General features: G+C 44.3%; 1 protein-coding gene across 3 annotated transcripts; it reads left to right on the top strand.

Moving 5' to 3' along the window:
* The first annotated feature begins 578 nt into the window (after nt 1-578).
* Nucleotides 579-9,641, top strand: LOC124257462. 3 transcript variants are annotated; one of them, XM_046691526.1, is made up of 3 exons: nt 579-1,586; nt 1,848-1,882; nt 1,939-2,119. In XM_046691526.1, exons 1-3 carry the CDS (start codon nt 665-667, stop codon nt 2,011-2,013), a joined length of 1,032 nt encoding a protein of 343 aa, XP_046547482.1. In that variant the 5' UTR covers nt 579-664; the 3' UTR covers nt 2,014-2,119. The 3 variants fall into 3 exon arrangements, with proteins under 3 accessions (XP_046547482.1, XP_046547481.1, XP_046547483.1); XM_046691525.1 differs by lacking the exons at nt 1,848-1,882; nt 1,939-2,119 and adding an exon at nt 8,140-9,641 and having other exon boundaries at nt 579-1,594; XM_046691527.1 differs by lacking the exons at nt 1,848-1,882; nt 1,939-2,119 and adding an exon at nt 2,454-2,585.
* The last annotated feature ends 8,451 nt before the right edge of the window (nt 9,642-18,092 follow it).

Genomic DNA, 18,092 nt, shown 5'->3' with positions numbered 1-18,092 from the left:
GAATATCTTATTTAAATAGTAGACTATTTCACATACTGAAGACGCACCAATGTTAGCTTGATAGATCACAGGAATGGACCATGTAACAATGACGCGTTCTTCTTACAGATGAAGGAGACATTAGTCGCGGACAGCTCCCCGTTGAAGGACAAGGACTCTTCCTGTAAAGTACTGGAGATAAGGTAATGTCAACAGCAATTTGGACTGTTTGTCCTGTCCGGGCAGTCGGAAGGGTGGTCTCTTAAAGTCCAATGTGGCTGTCAATTTCAACACCATACAAGTTTTGACTGGTCACGCCTTGTACAAAATGACTCTCAGCATTCTACATATCACACGACACATCAGACAAGACAAGGCGGACATTGTGAAATAGCATACCGCCTTTGTGTTCCATCACAGAATATCCATGAGTTAAAAGATCATTGAAACACTGACAAGTATATTAATGCTGATGCGATGTGATGTGAAGCTGAGAATAATTGAATGTAATTTGTCAACACTTCTTCCTTTCCAGAAACGGCAGTTTAATCTTTATCTACGAGATAATAGTACAACAAATAGCATCTGGATTGGGAGAAGTGTTGAGAGATGAATTGGCGCAGTTTGTCATTGAACAATCGAAAGATGGACAAATCGGGACTTTAAACGTGGACTCAACAAGAGAATGTGGGTTGATACTTACGGCATCGAGGGTTACATCGTCTGCTCTACTCTGTCCTCCTCCACCTACTACCACAACATCAACCAACAATACTCCATCATCATCCAAGGTTCAGTCGTCCTCAGCCACAGTTTCATCGTCGACAGTGACGCCACGAGGAACAATAAGTACCCAATCGGCGACTGTCACAACTGTTGCATCATCACCGTTATCTACGCAGTCATCGTCGACATTGACACCTCCGGCTACAACAACTGCCCAATCGACAGCTGCCACAATTGCTGCATCATCACCGTCATCTACGCAGACATCATCGACAGTGCCACCTCCGGATACAACTACTACCCAATCGACAGCTGCCACAACTGCTGCATCATCACCATCTACTACGCAGGCATCATCGACAGTGCCACCTCCGGATACAACTACTACCCAATCGACAGCTGCCACAACTGCTGCATCATCAGCGTTGTCTACGCAGTCATCGTCAACAGTGACACCTCCCGCAACAACAACTACCCAATCGACGTCTGCCACAACCGCCGCATCATCAGTGTCTTCTACGCAGTCATCGTCAACAGTTACACCTCCAGCAACTACTACTTCCCAATCGACGACTTCCACATCAACTGCATCATCTTTACCATCGACGACAGTGACAACATCGTCAACAGTGACACCTCCAGCAACAACTACTACCCAATCGACAACTGCCACAACTGTTGCATCATCACCGTTATCTACGCAGTCATCATCGACAGTGACACCTCCGGCTACAACAACTGCCCAATCGACAGCTGCCACAACTGCTGCATCATCACCATCTACTACGCAGACATCATCGACAGAGCCACCTCCAGGAACAACTACTACCCAATCGACAACTGCCACAACCACTGCATCATTTTTACCAACTTCCACGCAGTTATCGACAGTCACACCTCCTGCAACAACTACTACCCAAACGGCGACTACCGCAACTGCCACATCATCAGTTTCTTCTACACAATCATCGTCAACAGTGACACCTCCAGCAACAACTACTACCCAATCGACAACTGCCACAACCGCCGCATCATCAGTGTCTTCTACGCAGTCATTGTCAACAGGGACAGCTTCAGCAACAACTACTACCCAATCGAGTACCTTCACATCAACTGCATCATCTTTACCATCTTCCACGCAGTTATCGACGACAGTGACACCATCGTCAACAGTGACGTCAACAGTGACAACCACTGAATCCAGCGTCATCTACGCAATCATTGTCAACAGTGACACCCCAGCAACAACTACTACCCAATCGACGACTTCCACATCAACTGCATCATCTTTACCATCGACGACAGTGACACCATCGTCAACAGTGACACCTCCAGTAATAACTACAACCCAATCGACAACTGCCACAACCACTGAGTCGTCAGTGTCATCAACGCAATCATCGTCAACAGTGACAGCTCCAGCAACAACTACTATCGAATCGACAACTGCCACAACCACTGCATCATCTTTACCAACTTCCACGCAGTCATCGACAGTCACACCTCCTGCAGCAACTACTACCCAAACGGCGACTACCTCAACCTCCACATCATCAGTGTCTTCTACACAATCATCGTCAACAGTGACACCTCCAGGAACAACTACTACCCAATCGACAACTGCCACAACTGTTGCATCATCACCGTTATCTACGCAGTCATCATCGACAGTGACACCTCCGGCTACAACAACTGCCCAATCGACGACTTCCACATCAACTGCATCATCTTTACCATCTTCCACGCAGTTATCGACGACAGTGACACCATCGTCAACAGTGACACCTCCAGTCACAACTACAACCCAATCGACAGTTGCCACAACCACTGAGTCGTCAGTGTCATCAACGCAATCATCGTCAACAGTGACAGCTCCAGCAACAACTGTTGCACTATCGAATCGACAACTGGCCACAAGCTGCCCAATCCACTGCCATCATGCATCATCTTTACCAACTTCCACGCAGTCATCGACAGTCACACCTCCTGCAGCAACTACTACCCAAATGGCGACTACCTCAACCTCCACATCATCAGTGTCTTCTACTACAATCATCGTCAACAGTGACACCTCCAGGAACAACTACTACCCAATCGACAACTGCCACAACTGTTGCATCATCATGCTACGCATCATCATCAGTGACACCTCCAGTTATCGACAACGCAGTCATCATCGACAACAGGGACAGCTTCAGCAACAACTACTACCCAATCGAGTACCTTCATCATCAACTGCATCATCTTTACCATCTTCCACGCAGTTATCGACGACAGTGACACCATCGTCAACAGTGACACCTCCAGTCACAACTACAACCCAATTGACAGTTGCCACAACCACTGAATCGTCAGCGTCATCTACGCAATCATCGTCAACAGTGACACCCCCAGCAACAACTACTACCCAATCGACGACTTCCACATCAACTGCATCATCTTTACCATTGACGACAGTGACACCATCGTCAACAGTGACACCTCCAGTAATAACTACTACCCAATCGACAACTGCCACAACCACTGAGTCGTCAGTGTCATCAACGCAATCATCGTCAACAGTGACAGCTCCAGCAACAACTACTATCGAATCGACAACTGCCACAACCACTGCATCATCTTTTTACCAACTTCCACGCAGTCATCGACAGTCACACCTCCTGCAGCAACTACTACCCAAATGGCGACTACCTCAACCTCCACATCATCAGTGTCTTCTACACAATCATCGTCAACAGTGACACCTCCAGGAACAACTACTACCCAATCGACAACTGCCACAACTGTTGCATCATCACCGTTATCTACGCAGTCATCATCGACAGTGACACCTCCGGCTACAACAACTGCCCAATCGACGACTTCCATCAACTGCATCATCTTTACCATCTTCCACGCAGTTATCGACGACAGTGACACCATCGTCAACAGTGACACCTCCAGTCACAACTACAACCCAATCGACAGTTGCCACAACCACTGAGTCGTCAGTGTCATCAACGCAATCATCGTCAACAGTGACAGCTCCAGCAACAACTACTATCGAATCGACAACTGCCACTACCACTGCATCATCTTTACCAACTTCCACGCAGTCATCGACAGTCACACCTCCTGCAGCAACTACTACCCAAATGGCGACTACCTCAACCTCCACATCATCAGTGTCTTCTACACAATCATCGTCAACAGTGACACCTCCAGGAACAACTACTACCCAATCGACAACTGCCACAACTGTTGCATCATCACCGTTATCTACGCAGTCATCATCGACAGTGACACCTCCAGCAACAACTACTACCCAATCGACAACTGCCACAACCGCCGCATCATCAGTGTCTTCTACGCAGTCATTGTCAACAGGGACAGCTTCAGCAACAACTACTACCCAATCGAGTACCTTCACATCAACTGCATCATCTTTACCATCTTCCACGCAGTTATCGACGACAGTGACACCATCGTCAACAGTGACACCTCCAGTCACAACTACTACCCAATTGACAGTTGCCACAACCACTGAATCGTCAGCGTCATCTACGCAATCATCGTCAACAGTGACACCCCCAGCAACAACTACTACCCAATCGACGACTTCCACATCAACTGCATCATCTTTACCATCGACGACAGTGACACCATCGTCAACAGTGACACCTCCAGTAATAACTACAACCCAATCGACAACTGCCACAACCACTGAGTCGTCAGTGTCATCAACGCAATCATCGTCAACAGTGACACCTCCAGCAACAACTACTATCGAATCGACAACTGCCACAACCACTGCATCATCTTTACCAACTTCCACGCAGTCATCGACAGTCACACCTCCTGCAGCAACTACTACCCAAACGGCGACTACCTCAACCTCCACATCATCAGTGTCTTCTACACAATCATCGTCAACAGTGACACCTCCAGGAACAACTACTACCCAATCGACAACTGCCACAACTGTTGCATCATCACCGTTATCTACGCAGTCATCATCGACAGTGACACCTCCGGCTACAACAACTGCCCAATCGACGACTTCCACATCAACTGCATCATCTTTACCATCTTCCACGCAGTTATCGACGACAGTGACACCATCGTCAACAGTGACACCTCCAGTCACAACTACAACCCAATCGACAGTTGCCACAACCACTGAGTCGTCAGTGTCATCAACGCAATCATCGTCAACAGTGACAGCTCCAGCAACAACTACTATCGAATCGACAACTGCCACTACCACTGCATCATCTTTACCAACTTCCACGCAGTCATCGACAGTCACACCTCCTGCAGCAACTACTACCCAAATGGCGACTACCTCAACCACCACATCATCAGTGTCTTCTACACAATCATCGTCAACAGTGACACCTCCAGGAACAACTACTACCCAATCGACAACTGCCACAACTGTTGCATCATCACCGTTATCTACGCAGTCATCATCGACAGTGACACCTCCAGCAACAACTACTACCCAATCGACAACTGCCACAACCACTGCATCATCTTTACCAACTTCCACGCAGTCATCGACAGTCACACCTCCTGCAGCAACTACTACCCAAACGGCGACTACCTCAACCTCCACATCATCAGTGTCTTCTACACAATCATCGTCAACAGTGACACCTCCAGGAACAACTACTACCCAATCAACAACTGCCACAACCGCCGCATCATCTCCGTTATCTACGCAGTCATCATCGACAGTGACACCTCCGGCTACAACAACTGCCCAATCGACGACTTCCACATCAACTGCATCATCTTTACCATCTTCCACGCAGTTATCGACGACAGTGACACCATCGTCAACAGTGACACCTCCAGTCACAACTACAACCCAATCGACAGTTGCCACAACCACTGAATCGTCAGCGTCATCAACGCAATCATCGTCAACAGTGACAGCTCCAGCAACAACTACTATCGAATCGACAACTGCCACTACCACTGCATCATCTTTACCAACTTCCACGCAGTCATCGACAGTCACACCTCCTGCAGCAACTACTACCCAAATGGCGACTACCTCAACTTCCACATCATCAGTGTCTTCTACACAATCATCGTCAACAGTGACACCTCCAGGAACAACTACTACCCAATCGACAACTGCCACAACTGTTGCATCATCACCATCTACGCAGTCATCATCAACAGTGACACCTCCAGCAACAACTACTACCCAATCGACGCTTGCCACAACTGCCGCATCATCAGTGTCTTCTACGCAGTCATCATCAACAGGGACAGCTTCAGCAACAACTACTACCCAATCGACCTTCACATCAACTGCATCATCTTTACCATCTTCCACGCAGTTATCGACGACATGACACCATCGTCAGCAGTGACTTCCAGTCACAACTACAACCCAATTGACAGGTTGCCACAACCCACTGACGTCAGCGTCATCTACGCAACATCGTCAACAGTGACACCCCCAGCAACAACTACTACCCAATCGACGACTTCCACATCAACTGCATCATCTTTACCATTGACGACAGTGACACCATCGTCAACAGTGACACCTCCGGTAATAGCTACAACCCAATCGACAACTGCCACAACCACTGGTCGTCAGTGTCATCAAGCGCAATCATCGTCAACAGTGACAGCTCCAGCAACAACTACTATCAGATCGACAACTGCCACAACCACTGCATCATCTTTACCAGCTTCCGCGCGGTCATCGACAGTCACACCTCCTGCAGCAACTACTACCCAAACGGCGACTACCTCAACCTCCACATCATCAGTGTCTTCTACACAATCATCGTCAACAGTGACACCTCCAGGAACAACTACTACCCAATCGACAACTGCCACAACTGTTGCATCATCACCGTTATCTACGCAGTCATCATCGACAGTGACACCTCCGGCTACAACAACTGCCCAATCGACGACTTCCACATCAACTGCATCATCTTTACCATCTTCCACGCAGTTATCGACGACAGTGACACCATCGTCAACAGTGACACCTCCAGTCACAACTACAACCCAATCGACAGTTGCCACAACCACTGAATCGTCAGCGTCATCTACGCAATCATCGTCAACAGTGACACCCCCAGCAACAACTACTACCCAATCGACGACTTCCACATCAGCTGCATCATCTTTACCATCGACGACAGTGACACCATCGTCAACAGTGACACCTCCAGTAATAACTACAACCCAATCGACAACTGCCACAACCACTGGGTCGTCCAGTGTCATCAACACAATCATCGTCAACGGTGACACCTCAGCAACAACTACTATCAATCGACAACTGCCACAACCACTGCATCATCTTTACCAACTTCCACGCAGTCATCGTCAGTGACACCTCCTGCAGCAACTACTACCCAAACGGCGATACCTCAACCTCCACATCATCATCATGTCTTCTACATCTACGCAATCATCGTCAACAGTGACACCTCCAGGAACAACTACTACCCAATCGACAACTGCCACAGCTGCCGCATCATCACCGTTATCTACGCAGTCATCATCAACAGTGACACCTCCAGCAACAACTACTACCCAATCGACGACTTCCACATCAACTGCATCATCTTTACCATCTTCCACGCAGTCATCGACGACAGTGACACCATCGTCAACAGTGACACCTCCCGCAACAACTACTACCCAATCGACAACTGCCACAACCACTGCATCGTCAGCGTCATCTTCTACGCAATCATCGTCAACAGTGACACCCCCAGCAACAACTACTACCCAATCGACGACTTCCACATCAGCTGCATCATCTTTACCATCGACGACAGTGACACCATCGTCAACAGTGACACCTCCCGTAACAACTACTACCCAATCGACAACTGCCACAACCACTGCATCATCAGCGTCATCTACGCAATCATCGTCAACAGTGACACCTCCAGCAACAACTACTACCCAATCGACGACTTCCACATCAACTGCATCATCTTTACCATCTTCCACGCAGTTATCGACAGTCACACCTCCTGCAGCAACTACTACCCAAACGGCGACTACCTCAACCTCCACATCATCAGTGTCTTCTACACAATCATCGTCAACAGTGACACCTCCAGGAACAACTACTACCCAATCGACAACTGCCACAACTGTTGCATCATCACCGTTATCTACGCAGTCATCATCGACAGTGACACCTCCGGCTACAACAACTGCCCAATCGACGACTTCCACATCAACTGCATAATCTTTACCATCTTCCACGCAGTTATCGACGACAGTGACACCATCGTCAACAGTGACACCTCCAGTCACAACTACAACCCAATCGACAGTTGCCACAACCACTGAATCGTCAGCGTCATCTACGCAATCATCGTCAACAGTGACACCCCCAGCAACAACTACTACCCAATCGACGACTTCCACATCAGCTGCATCATCTTTACCATCGACGACAGTGACACCATCGTCAACAGTGACACCTCCAGTAATAACTACAACCCAATCGACAACTGCCACAACCGCTGCATCATCAGCGTCTTCTACGCAGTCATTGTCAACAGGGACACCTCCAGCAACAACTACTACCCAATCGACGACTTCCACATCAACTGCATCATCTTTACCATCTTCCACGCAGTTATCGACGACAGTGACATCATCGTCAACAGTGACACCTACAGCACCAACTACTACCTAATCAACGACTTCCACAACCGCTGCATCATCTTTACCATCTTCCACACAGTCACCGGTCAATAGGTGACACCTCCCACAACAACTATACCCAATCGAAGACTGCCACAACTGCTGCATTATTAATACCAGAATCACAGCTTCAGTATTATGCTCAACGCCTGATGCTCAGATAACATCTTCTACAATCGCTGCTTCAGTATCATTCTCAGCGCCTGTTGCCCAGACGACGTCTACCATAATCACAGCTTCAGTATCATCTTCAACGCCTCTTGACCAGACGACATCTGCCACCATCGCTGCTTTAGCATCATCATCAACGACCGTTGCCCAGTCCACGTCTACCACAATTACTGCTTTATCGTCGTCATTGCAATTATCGTCGGCTGTGACACAATCTGTAAGATCTGTTGCACAGTCAGCGTCTGTCTCAGGACAAGCTTCAGTAATATCTTCTATACAATCATCGTCGACACCTACAACATCATATGTTGCCCATTCAACATCTTCGATAATTGCTGCTGCTTCATCGTCGTTGGTCGTGACACAACCCACAACGCCAGTTATACAGTCAACTTTGACCCAATCTTCAGCAACGTCTTCTATTCAGTGAACATCGGCAGTGACACATTAAGGCCTGTTACCCAAACAGCATCTGCCATAATCGCTGCTTCAAAATCGTAGCCATTGCAATCGTCGTCGACCTTGACACAATCTCCAGCATCTGTTGCTCCGTTGACATCTGCCACAATAATCACTTCAGCATCGTCTTCTATGCAGTCATCGTTGACAGTGAAACCTGCATCAACAACTGTTGCCCAGTCGACATCTGGCACAACCGTCACGTAAGCATCACCTTCCATGCAATTATCATCGTCAGTGACAACTGGGGGTAATATCTATCCATCCCTATACAATCTCTATTGACGTCATCACCCCTGGCACTCATCCTCTATATATTAATATCCTTAATATCCCAAACAATATCCCCAGCATGGATTATGGTATATTACACAAATTGGTGGGATGTGAATAAATACTTATTATGGAAATAACAACGTGCAGCGTCTAAAAGTCGGACACAAGATACCAGGAAGAAATGTGTCCCCTGGCACTTACTGGCCTGTTCGCTAGTTCGAACTTGTCTTGTAATACATGTGCTTTTCCTTGTATTATATTAAAACATGTAAATATGTATACGTGTATATGAACCCTCACTTCTAAGCTGTACGTAACATTAATAAACTATATTACCATTATTTACTTTATTGTCACAACATTGAATTGTATAACGCAGTGTGTGTGAAGATTGGCAGTGATTCAGTGGTCAAGGACAATGAGTCAAGGATTGAGGTTTATGAGTACGCCCACTCACAGACTTAAGCAAGAGTATACTGATTTGATACACGTTGCCATGACGGCAAGATATTGCAAACACAACAATGTAGTTGATACTTGCTACACAATGACGCCTTGACACTTATAAATGATACGACATGATACATAATGCTTGAAAATGGCCGTATATTTTCTACAGGGTGACGACCTGCTACGTGCCACACAACGTAGACCTGATATATGTCGCTTGGACATGCGCTGTTTCGTGCAAAATGAAACTGTCCTGATACTTACTTCACAATCTACCATGACATTGAAAAATGCTTGATTCTGATTGGTTGACGGGGCTCCTTTATTCCTTGTGAAACCCATTTCAAATATGGTAGGACTATGAATTCTTAAGCGTTCGGTTCCAAATTACAATACGTGGTATCTACTCTTCAGTGTCCATACATCTTCAACACACAGCAGGCTTCACTCCTAGATGATGCCCTCACACTTGCTCAATACACATGAACCGATACTTCCACCAAACGTCCTGACACTTCCTGACACATACATATAGAAGGCATGGAACACAACTTTTGCTTCCTGCGCTCCCCTAGATCTCTTAACGTATGCACGACAGCGACCTGATACGTGATACACAGTGACGACCTGATACGTGCTACAAGACATCGAGCTGATAATTGCTCCATGACAACGACCTGATACTTGCTGCACGACAGCGGCCTGATACGTGATACACAGTGACGACCTGATACGTGATACACAGTGACGACCTGATACGTGCTACACGACCACGACCTGATACGTGCTGCACAGTGACGACCTGATACTTGCTGTACAGTGACGACCTGATACGTGCTGCACGACAGCGACCTGATACCTGATACACAGTGACGACCTGATACGTGATACACAGTGACGACCTGATACGTGCTACACGACCACGACCTGATACATGCTGCACAGTGACGACCTGATACTTGCTGTACAGTGACGACCTGATACGTGCTGCACGACAGCGACCTGATACCTGATACACAGTGACGACCTGATACGTGATACACAGTGACGACCTGATACGTGCTACACGACCACGACCTGATACATGCTGCACAGTGACGACCTGATACTTGCTGTACAGTGACGACCTGATACGTGCTGCACGACAGCGACCTGATACCTGATACACAGTGACGACCTGATACGTGATACACAGTGACGACCTGATACGTGATACACAGTGACGACCTGATACGTGCTACACGACCACGACCTGATACGTGCTGCACAGTGACGACCTGATACTTGCTGTACAGTGACGACCTGATACGTGCTGCACGACAGCGACCTGATACGTGCTCCACGACAACGACCTGATACGTGCTGCAAGAACACAGCATGATACGTGTTCGACTGTGACGACCTGATACATGCTACACAAAACGATGTGATACTCGTTATAGCCAGAAGACCTGATACATGCCATACGAAGGCGACCTGATACGTGTTGCCTGAACATGTGCTTGCTTATTCGTACTACATGAAGACGCCCTCATACTTGCAAACTGAAAATGAACAGACTTTGCTTCACAGTCTAAAATTGCTTGATTCTGATGCTGATTGGTTAAAACAAGTTCTCTATCACTATTGAAACCCACGTTAGGACTTTGCACACAGGACTTTGCACACAGGAGTCCTTGGTTTTCCAGATTGAAATACGATAGTATCTCCCCGTCCTGATACTCTGCAGTGGGACTACATCTCCCCCACATTTCAAAACACCCCGTCCTGATTCCCCACCGTATGATGCTCCCCACGTCCTGATACTCCCCCACGTCCTGATAACCCGTCCTACTTCCCCACGTCCTGATACTTCCCACGTCCTGATACTTGCTTGTCCTGGGAAATAGATCACAACTCCCACGTCCTGATACAACGAATATAGTCCTGATTTGATACTCCCCACGACTTGGAACTTATACACTTAGACTTATGCTTACTGTCGTGACAAATATATGTAAATGTGTTCAAGTGATGGAAACTGTCAGTAATGCATCATCAAGACCTCTTTAACTTCAGGGGTCTTCTGTACGATAAGTTAAAACTCTATAAATATTAGTATTTGAAGGTAACATGCCAGACCCAGTCAAAAGTTTACCTTGTTGTGTTGGCAACAGTTTTGGGCAGTTCAAAGGAGAAAACTAATCGGACCACTACTCCCCCATTTCAGGATATCGTTGATCTCGTCTCAAGGCCTCTTCCCTCATACCACAGACTGACACCACATTGGGCTTACAAAGCAACACAAAAATGGAAATGCATAAACAACTAAACAAAACAGTCGGACCATTTACCTCAGTTATGATTGACACTGATAACAATTCGATGCTATGTTATGACGAATGTTATCTGTACGTTTTTCTTGTAGCTGCTCATGGACATGGTAAGTGTGTGTGTGTTTTAATCTGCTCCAGCGCCAGACCTTGCACAAGGACAGACAATTAAGTCTTGGATGTACCTGACCAAACTGGAGTTAAGTACATGCAATGGTCGCGTCACAAATGAGGTTCCAAAGTGATCTTCTCTATTGCGTGGCATCATCCAAAGTCAAGTCAAACATCTTCGACCCGAATACTCGCCGAGGGTTTTATAGAAGCCATGGTGACCAAACATCTGAAACTACAGATGAGCACTCCAAACCAACCATCGAAAGACCATCAACAAAGAAACACCACATGGTTGAGTTAGTGAGTGAGGATTCACAGTCACACCGACAATATTTCAGCCATATCGTTACTAAATCAAGTTATACACTAATTATGCATTTCAAACTAATAACAAATGTCATAAAAGGGCTGTAAATCAACAAGATTATCACAGATATAGGTCTAAAACTGTTACGTGAGCATTAAAATGTGACTATACATTCTTAAACTGGGCTCAAGATCACCAGCATCCAAAGTTAGGCCACCATACTGGGGACCATGGGGGCCTACAGTACTTCTGCTACCTTCATGGTACCCCAGCTGGATTTACAACATCCCTTTGGTTACTGAAGATTATCAGACATTGAAGCCAAGCAATTAAAACTAACAAAAAGGCTACTATCAAAAGCACGGATTATGACAAATTCTTTCAATGTCATGGGATTTACATACCCTCCCCGTTGAAGGTACAGCCATTAACAATCAAAGTTATTTATTTCTTCTTCCAAATTAAGATATATCGTTACTATTTACAATATATATTCTCATCACAATTTACCAATCAGTTCAATTTATTTATAAAAAAACAATACCTAAATGTGGACTGACCCTAAAAGGATCATTCAAGCTTGAAACTTCGGAATACTTATCACTTCTGATAGAAAGATATGGCTTAGACCAGCGTCACGGATATCCAAATCAGAGTGAGATCGCTTTGGAGGCAATGGTTCATGAAACTGCTCGCCATTTGATAAGATTAGAAGGTAATGTTAACTCCATAATGTTCTTCCGTCAACAATGGATCAACGATATGATGCAGAATCTGCCGAAAGACAACGGCTAAAATCTTCGTACAAACGTCCATGTTTCACTGGAAACAACAACATGAAGATTCTGCAAACTAATTTGAATAGCATGAAAAGAACTCATTATGTTGACATTAGCAGGAGGGTACAAGGTCACAAGAGTGAGTGAGTTAAAAATTTTAGTCACAGAAAAGAAATTAGACACCAAACTTGATGCACTGGATATAAATTGCATGTAAGTGTCTTCTTCAACATCATCCATATCACCAGCAGCTGCAACGTCATCCAGTACATCACGTCAAGCACTCAACTCTGATGAAAGGACCAGGGTATGTGACCTCCTTCTCATCATCAGTTGTGGGAGCGGGTAAGACTGCCTTAGGATGTATGATAATACACTCGGCAAGTTGGAACGGCGTCATTGATACAGTAATGTTACCTTGAACGGATCAGGACTTTACACACTTAAGCCACATTTAAGTCAGATTTGTAATTCTTCGAAGTTGTTTTACAATACTTTGTACTTCTGAAGACAGGCCATGAGTAATTGAGTAAATGTAGCCTAATGTCGCATTAGCAATATTGCAGCTATTCGCGGCTATCAACCGAGAGGAAATTGTACGGTAAATTCCCGACCAGTGTTCACGAACCTCAGCAGCGCTCTTTACCCGCCCTCCTGAACCCCCTCAGAACTTCTGAAGTCAGACAACGTGAGACAGTTTTTCTCTTCTCTGACGGGGAAGAGGATGAGGATGAGAAGGTGTGTTCACCTCGCCCGACCACCTGGATGTTCTGGAGACAGTTTCGTCATGCACTGCTCACTGGAATCAACTGTGTATCATCCATGCCAGATTGGTTCTAGCATGTGCCTGACCACCAAATATCATTATACCGTCGCCTGTTTGATCTAATAAAGTTGCATCGCCTTGCATCGCCTGGCCTCTCTTTTATTTCCCTTTTCCCTTCCAGTTAGGCGGAAAGTCCAAGACATCGGTCCTGCTATTCAGTACCAAGAAAATCGAGCGGCCCCTCGCTTGTTAAGCAGATATGTCGACTTGCATGACAGGGGCAGGGGACTGTCAACTGTCGAGTCTTAACAAACGAAAGGAACAACCATTGAAATACTTACTTTTTTTCCAATATATTTTATTTATTTCAGCTGTTTTACAATATTGCTCAGATTCAACAGGGTTTCTTGACAGTCGGGGTAGGTTCCTTTTCCATCAATGAACATGACAGATTATTGTAGTAGTTCCTTCGGCCATTTGCTTTCCAATTTTAGGATACTGTTGGTATGTGTGGAGATGTATTCTTCAATAGATATAATGTCTTTAAGAATTTTCACAAAACTATGTTTAATACATTGTTTTTAAAACTAGTAACATAAATGTATCTTTTGGCAGCTAATGAATATGATTCAGAAACGTATGTCCAGTATCACTACGCAACAGTTGGAAGGTTTGCAGCAATATTACATGTTCTATGTATGTACAGTGTCAAGTTATTCAAAAACTCTTTCACACATGTACAGACAACAAAGACATGCATTATACTCTCGGGTTCAGCCTCACCTTACAAAAAGCGCAAACGTTGTTGTCTATCAATTTCATTCTTAGCAATTATTTTTTTGTAAACACACACAATGAATCTATATTGAAAGTCCAGAAGATTTGTATCCTTGGCACATTTTCCCTAGTTTGTTGATATGATTTTCCTATTTAAAACAATGCTTAGGCAAATGATAATCCGGAGATTTAGACAACACATCATAGAACATTCGACAGCCTTTTAAAGGAGAGATAAACATAAGAGAAGATCTGTGTTAAGTCAAATTAACATAGGTATTTCTCATGTTATTTATTGTATCTCTCCAAGATTTCGGAATATTGTTAATGACTTATACGAAGTCTAAGAACCTCACACTTTATACCTCTTTTTAAAGTATTCAAAGGAGAGCAATCCGTTTGAGTTGCAAAGATCTCTAATGATATGGATACATTGTACCTTTTGTATACCAATTTCTTAGAATTTTTACATTGAAGATTCAGCCACAGTGGTCCAACTAAAATATTGTCTAAATTATTTTGGTCAGTGGAATTTAGATCCATACCTTTTCCAGGCAGTAAAAGCATCTTTCCAGAATGGATTTACAACAGTTGAGAAACTGTCAATATTTGCTTCAGAGTAATTAAATCTTGGACTGGTATATTACTTGGGTTACTAAGATTGATTTTACGAAAGCTTCATTTGATAGTTGTCATCATTAGAGAATTTATATACGTTTTAACATCTGTCATTCTTAAGCCGTCTTCACTGAAATCCCTCTTCAAATACTCCCTGTTAATCTTATCTGGTTTATCATTCCAAATGAAATTTTTAAAAATTATCTCTATTTCCGTAATAAATGATTTGGGAGGATAGGATAAAGCGGAATATACATGTACCAAGGTAGAGAGAGCTAACGTTTTTAAAACAGTAATTTTGCCAATTATTGTAAATATAATTTTCTCCAATTTCCTAGTAGACTCAGAATTGGCTGTATTTTTTCTTTGTGTTGATGTTCCAGAGGTTTCTTAGCCTACCGTTGAAGGTTAAACACTGCACTTCAAAATTGCCATCATACCAGTCTAAAGTTAATTGTGGATATAGTCTGATACTGCTGCCACTCATTTCACCTATCCAAACTGCCTTTGCTTTTTCTAAATTAATTATTAAAACAGACATTTTTTACAATTTTGTTAATGCATGAGAATGTAATGTAGAGACTTTAAGACTGAGCTAAGATCCATCTCGGAATAGTTGAGAGTCATCATTATATTGTCCCAACTTATACTGTTATAGGAATATAATTATGACATTTATTTACATAATTGATATAAAGGTGATTAAGATGTAATGGGAGACAAATTATGACAGGATTTAATAATGTTTTAAAGTTAGGACGTGACTAATAATATCTGTAAGGTAGGAATTCAGTAGCGGGAGTAATAAACATCACGGTAGGTCGTTAGAGCTTGCAGGGTTTAGATGAGATGATTCATAGCTCCGGTAGAAGTAATCAGATGGGTTAGCAAGATTGAACAACATGCCTGGGAATCTTGGAACCTCTTCATGGTATTATACGAATCAAATCTGGTCAGGGGTAGAGAAATTCTGGGATTCCTGGAATTCACCTCACAGTCTTACAAATAAGGTGTTGGGTTAAAAACATGGAAGGGGAAGAGTAGTCTGCAGAGAGGTGAAAAGGTTACCGTCCAATAGAAAAACAAGAATCTTTATGCCCGTGACGTAGGATCCCGGGTCATAAAGTATAGCAAAGCTCACGATAGAAGGAGACCTCAAGTCGAGTGTCTGGTGTGCTCCTCGGAACCCCAAGCCTGGTGCCTTAAACAAACTTAAGGTACCAGCATTTCGACTGAGACTGAAGCTTTGCACCTGAAGTCTCCTAACAAACAGAGTGGGTTAGACCAGCATCACTAAGGGTGAATAAAAAAAAGCTACTTAAATACTCATCCCAAATCGTCAGGACCCCCAGTACGAGGGTATACCGTAGTTCCGGTAAAGGAGGGGCATCCCAGATGTGGGATAATGACAGGTTAAAGAACAATTACCTGCCAGGTAAATGCGTCGTAAGAACCCTTTGGACAATACTCCATATGATGCAGAACGATTCCTTTAATATCAACATATTCAGCTACCAACATTCAGCGATATGGAGACCTCTTATATTTGAAAAGAAATCAGACAAGCGTCCCTTTTGGAATTGAAATACTTACTAGTAGTACAGTCGTTTGAGTTTGTGTTACATTATTACGGCATTGTTTTGTCGAAAGTCAAATGAAACGTTTGCTATGATGTCAGTGTTTGAAACGTTGAGGCGTTTTACGCGTGTTTTACAGTTGGAAACTAAACTGAACACTGCTTTCATTCATTAAGACTATTCTCAGGTAACGTTTGGCTTAAGTGGGTGAGTTTAGTCTTACGCCGCACTCAGGCCTATTCCAGCTATAGGGCGGCGGTATGTAAACAATCGAGTCTGGACAAGACAACCATCATCACCATGAACGTCGATGTACGCCACTGAGTCTTGCTCAAGGCACTCGTCTTTGTGTAAGTATGTGTTTCGCCACATGCATACCCATGAAGGAATAAGAAAAGTGTGTTAGTTTGTCTCTGAAGAGAAGGACACACGGAGACGACCTTGTTGTAACAATGCTGTCAGCATCAGGGTGATCGCTGTTTTAGGTTCGCTAGAGATAGACTGTACACAGTAATCAATACACGATACCACAAACACACAGCAAAAGAACTGTGCCCAGTTTTTATCAGTGGATTCTATCTGTGAACATTGGTTCCTGGAATCATCTTTCCACATATACATTCAGCACTTTTATGGGTGAATTTTGTTTAGTTTATCAACATTCGCATTTGAGTTACTAATATAATTAACAAGCGTTCGTACATTGTAGGATATTATGAAGCCATTTCCCTTAATATTCGAATCATGGTTTTTAGTTAGTTTAAACATATTTTATTTATGAACACTTTTGTCAACTTAGTGAAGCCTTTTTCAAAGACTCCTATCTGTGGAAACGATACATCCTTGCTGAACATTCACATTCTATCAGCATTCCCTCTGGGACCTGGCTGCTGAAACTGTGAATCACGGATGTTTCTTAAACATCTACACAATTACTATACTATACTGCACTGCACTGCACTGCACTGCAATGCTGTACTGTACTGTACTACTGTTAATACTCTTATCAATTTTATATACACATTCATGCAACATTACGTAAACTTACCTTTGGGCATGTTTGTCAGCTGTTTCTTAAACGCCATATCTAAG

This window comes from Haliotis rubra, unplaced genomic scaffold (assembly GCF_003918875.1).
Source record: "Haliotis rubra isolate DU_JTF1 unplaced genomic scaffold, ASM391887v1 Scf660, whole genome shotgun sequence".
Lineage (NCBI taxonomy): Eukaryota > Metazoa > Mollusca > Gastropoda > Lepetellida > Haliotidae > Haliotis > Haliotis rubra.
The sequence above is the reverse complement of the archived record's forward strand: the minus strand, read 5'-3'. Positions and strand labels throughout refer to the sequence as shown.